The 5,127-nt window shown below is 36.7% G+C and overlaps 1 protein-coding gene across 2 annotated transcripts in view; it reads right to left on the bottom strand.

Annotated features, from left to right (window-relative positions):
• Positions 1 to 149: 149 nt before the first annotated feature.
• Positions 150 to 5,127, bottom strand: part of Usp25 (ubiquitin specific peptidase 25) — a 102,982-nt gene continuing 98,004 nt past the window's right edge. For both annotated transcript variants that reach the window (XM_021209257.2, XM_021209258.2), the window contains 3 exons: positions 2,883 to 3,006; positions 1,667 to 1,862; positions 150 to 1,361 (listed from right to left, as the gene is read on the bottom strand). In XM_021209257.2, coding sequence (XP_021064916.1) covers positions 1,189 to 1,361; positions 1,667 to 1,862; positions 2,883 to 3,006 — 493 coding nt within the window. In that variant the 3' untranslated portion in view covers positions 150 to 1,188. The remainder of the gene's footprint in view (positions 1,362 to 1,666; positions 1,863 to 2,882; positions 3,007 to 5,127) is intronic.

Raw genomic sequence — 5,127 nt, 5'->3', positions numbered from 1 at the left:
TATCAGTTATAAAGAATTTTTATAAATTCAAAAATAGATTGGTGGTAACAGGATTACCTTTAAAGCATGAATCTAGATTTTCATTCACAACATCAAGTCATGAATCTTACTACAAAAGTTCAATTCATCAAAAAGTTTACTTTTTTTACTTTTTTTTTTTTTTTTTTTTTTTGAAAAAAAGAAAAGGAGGCAAATAAAAAGTTAAGATTCTTATAATTCCTAGTTGAACAGATCGATTTCATTTCACAGCATTGATTAGTAGAGGACATTTCTCAGTTAAAGTAGTATATAATTTACAAAAATAGAATAATTATATAATGAAAAACATTGCCCTCCATTATGAAGTATACATGTATGTGCATGTGTGTGTGTATATGTGCACATTTTTTTTTCTTTTTAAATTTCACAATAGCCCTTATTCAAGTACTTTTTCAGGTTTCTCTTGAAATAATCACCTTGTATTATTTATACATACATAAAAGAACAAACGTTTAATCTAAGTAAAGGTTAAAAGTTTCAGTGCAGTTTGACTTAAAACCCAGTCACTCACTTTAGTGAAATCTGACTGAACATAACATGTTTAGGTCCAAGAACTCAGGTGATATGGACACATTGAAGTGCTAAATACTTAGTACATTTCCAATATGGTTCCATTATACTAACACAAAAGGGCTATTATTGTATGCATCACCCAATGTCCACCCCATGACTAAACTCATGTATATAACTAAAATACACACCATTATACAATATACCTGCTTACAAACACATAGGTAGCCATAAATAAAACTTTATTCTTTGATTTCATTTACAAGCTACCAAATATTATGTATCATACACAGTGTTGAACACTTAATGGCTTAATCTTAGAGGTTCCAGACTAAATGGAAAGCTGTTCGTAAAGAAAACTGAGAGGCAATACTGCAATAGACGGCAGCAAAAGCATAGTTTTGCCACAAGAAATCAATTCATTTGTAATTATACATCGGTTTTGGATAAAACAAGGTGAGTGCCATGCGATTCTCAGGTTTATTGTTTGCAGTCTTGGCTAAGGTCGGCATAGTCGTTTTGTCTTTTGCAGGTATTAAAATAAAAAGTTAAAAACTCTAGCAGCAGCAAGCAATCCCCGCGGCAGGAAGCCGGGGTGAGAACAGAGTTTCTGTGGTGACCCTGGGAAGTCCTGGCAGATTATCTTCCATCAGCAGGCGTACGACTGAGGGACAACATGATTCGGGCGAATCGCTCACAGAGCTCATGCGCAGAGTAGGGAGGTAACTTTGGTGGCTCGTGGAAACCTTTCATCTCTGTAGAGCAATCAAGCAGTTTGGGCAGAAAATCCGTCAGCTTTTCTTGGAGGTTTGCTGCAAATACAAATAGATTTATCTCAGCACGCAGAGAAGTGAAAGGGGCACCTTTGCAGGCTTCTTATGGGAGAGGAGTCAATGTCAAACACATGAAACTACGCTCATTTGGGGATCGGATCTTGGCTTTTGTTGATTTTTACATACGTGGCAACAGAAATTTGCACATGCTAGCTTGTAACAGAGGGATGTGGCCATAGAGTGAAGGAGGAAGGACTCCAGAATATCAAACCAGGCCGAAGATGACAAAGCCCTCATCTGCCGCGGAGCCCTCCCGGGGGCCTAACAACACTGCTCAAACTTACATTCCATTTCTTGCCCCAGGTATGAACACCAGCGATTCCTCATGTCTTCCACAGCAAGGATATCTTTCTCTTCCATGTCATCCACCAGCAACAAGGGCAGAAAGGGAACGATAAACTCATTCATAATGATTAAGCCGTTGTTCACGTCTCCATCCTCTCCAGACTCGAACAGCTCGGCTGCTTGCTCGTTCAATTTCTTAATGGAAGGAGAGAAGAGAACACAGTCTGCTTCATCTTGTTAAGAAAGCATGATGACACTGCAGACAGCCTCATCAATATGTTCAACCAGTAGCAGTACAAATAGTAATCAGGTAAAACACTACTAATACACACACCAAACACACACCTCTCTCAGAAAAAGCTATGTAGTTAAGACAATAGAAAAAGAAAAGAAAACGATTATCTTTCAGTTGTCTCATTGAAACCTGTAAAGACAACACTTCACACTACAATTGATGGAAACTGAGTAGTTCTAATTTCTAAGAGAAAATATTTCATGAAAAGATCCACTTAAATATTCCTTTCTTACATTTAATGCATATAACAAAACTAGAGAGGTTTTTCTCATCTTTCTTAAACAGGGAAAATAATTGTTACTCAGTGGCTTACATTATAGATGGGAGTGATGCTGGCAGGAAATAATGAGTTCAAAATAATCAAATACATTTTGGGGGAATTTGTAATCCCATATAGGAGAGCTAGCTGATTTAGTATGCATTAATCAAAGTATCTACATATGTAAAGTTAGATAATATAGATAAAAACATTTTCAAAGTAACTTTAAAAATCTGCAACAACAACAACAACAACAACAACAACAATAATAATAATAATAATTTAGAGAGACAAAAATATCTGAAGAAAAACTATCAGTGTCCCACTGCAAACAGAAGCTAATGTGTTCAAGGAAATTTTGCAAGCTAAGTCTAGCATGATTTACAACTCTCAGGAAACTAATTGTTTGCTGTAGAGAATATCTTTCTTCATGATCTAGTCCTTCCTTTATAGCAAAAAGGGAGTGGCAATATGATGATAAAATCTGCAAATACAAGGAAAGCAGTGCTGCATTAAATCAAGGAAAGTGTTTTATCATTAAAAATATTTTATTCAGATATCATGATTTTTATCCGACAGTGTTTACAGTCAATTACCTATGTGCAAGCCTGTAAACTGTGTCTAACATAGGAAAACGCAAACACATGCAACTCATACTCACCAGTAAACACTCTCTCCTGTAATGCGCTATCAGCTCCCTGTCGTGGCCTCTGTACAGACCCTTAGACAAGAGCTCTTTGTTATTCTGATAAGCACAGAGAAGGAACAGCAAGGAGTCTATATAACTTGAAATAAACACACAGTATTAGTATTTCAATATTATAATCTCCAGTTATAAAACAATCTAAGTATATGTTTACACGTCTGTTTTCTATAACACAAGAAGTTCGGCACATTAAATGAACAAGCACACCTTTTCACCAAGAGCAAAGTGTGAGGGTAGGAGAGTACAGAACATGGGGCCAGCCTCAGCTGCAGCTCTCGGGAGACGTCCTGCTGTCTTTGTATATTGGGGTTTGATGGTTTCTGCTTAGGACCAAAATTTAAGTCTGATGTGAGGCCAACAATCAATGTTTTTAACACAGTATTTTTCTATAAACAGATTATTTTTGTTTACTTTCTAGTTATATGGATCATTTGGCCCATACAGCGACTACATAAGTCAGGTTTTTGCAAGAAAAGAAAAGTTTCTGGCTGCTGAGAAAAACATCAAAGAAAAATGCCCAAAGGAGATGGTGAGGTGGAAAGCAGAAAACATACTTCCAATGTGGAAACTTATTGGGACAAATTAAGACGGGCTAAACTGGGAAGGGCAAGTGAGGGTAGGACATAGGAGCTGGTATGGGGAAGGAAAAACACCATCAAAGATCATTTTTAAAATATATATACTACATAAGCTTAATACATACCTGCATGCATGTATACATACATAGATACATCTACACACACACACACACACACACCTTGAAACAGAGTTACACTATGACAGGTCAACAATGCCTCTACTAGACACCAGAAGAGAATAAATGAAAAGCCGAGTACCCTGTCCAAGTTATTTCTTTTGGAACTGTTGGCCACTGAGGTTTCCACAGACCCCCCAAACATTACAGGCTGCACTGCCTTTAGTAACACTCCCAACTTGATGGTAAGCTCCTACTGCTGAAGACAGGACAACTACAACAATGACTCGCTTGGCAAGACAGGCCCACTGACAACAGTGGCACAAGCATTATGGGAGTGCCTGACCACTTGATAGTATTTACATACCCAGGTACAAGACCAACCTCATAAACAGCAGGCAGCATCAGTAGGCTAAGGGACTGTGGCTAGACTGGGGTAGGTCCTTAGCAAAAACTCTACTCTATAGAGTGGGCACTGGTCATAAATGGATCAAAAAATGTGGCCAGGACTACTAAGAAATTGAATCTATACCTATAGAAACTTAACTTGTCATTCAAGGTTAGTAGTACCTTGGACAGTTGGACAGTTACATACTAGAAATAAGTGCCTACTTGTCATTAAAAACACGCCACTGCCTTAGTGGGAATTTTCTACAGCTTATTAACGCAAACGAAGAAACAGGTCAGTAGTCATTTTGCTTGGCTTCAGTAAGACACAGCATTGAAAATAAAGCAGTCTCTTAAAAAAAACTGACTAGGTTAAGTATTTTAATACTAAGTTAGAAATTAAATAATATATGGAGAAATAAATATAAACTAGCAAATAACAGAAATGAAAAGTACATAAACTGTTTTCATAATAAGTTAAAATACTGATGTTCTTATTTTATTATTTTTAAGATGACTGTATTACATAAAAGAAAGAAAGGGTATGGATTTGGGTGGGTGGGAGAGTGTGGAGGGTATGGGGAGGCGAACAGATAATTATATTAAAAAATCTACTTTCAATTAGAAAAAGAAAAAAGTTAAAATAACAAGTTTATACATTGAAAAATTTTAATTATCTTCAATTAAAAATTTATTATTTAGAAGTTTTTATAGAAAAACTTGGTTTTGTGTGGGTGTGCAATGGGATTAAACCTTAGGCCTTGTGCATTCTAGGCAAGGATACAATCACTGAATACCTTTCAACCACAGATGCTGTTTATGGTTCCTGGGGATGCAGGTGAAGACCCAAGACTGGCCTCTGATGTAAGTCAAACTTAGATGAGGAAGAATATAGTAACCTGTGATGTCCCAGGTTCACTGTAGGGAATTTAACTAGTTATATATGCTGGGCCCCAAATGGATGTATCTGGAGGATATCATCCTTAGTGAGGTAACCCAATCATAAAAGAAGTCACTAGATATGCACTCATTGATAAGCGGATATTAGACCAGAGACTTAGAATACCAAATATACATTATGCAAAACAGAAGAAAACCAAGAAGGATGACCATTGTGTG

Source organism: Mus pahari, chromosome 12 (genome assembly GCF_900095145.1).
Source record: "Mus pahari chromosome 12, PAHARI_EIJ_v1.1, whole genome shotgun sequence".
In the NCBI taxonomy this organism is placed as follows: Eukaryota; Metazoa; Chordata; class Mammalia; order Rodentia; family Muridae; genus Mus; species Mus pahari.
Note: the sequence above shows the minus strand (reverse complement) of the source record. Positions and strands in the feature narration are given on the sequence as shown.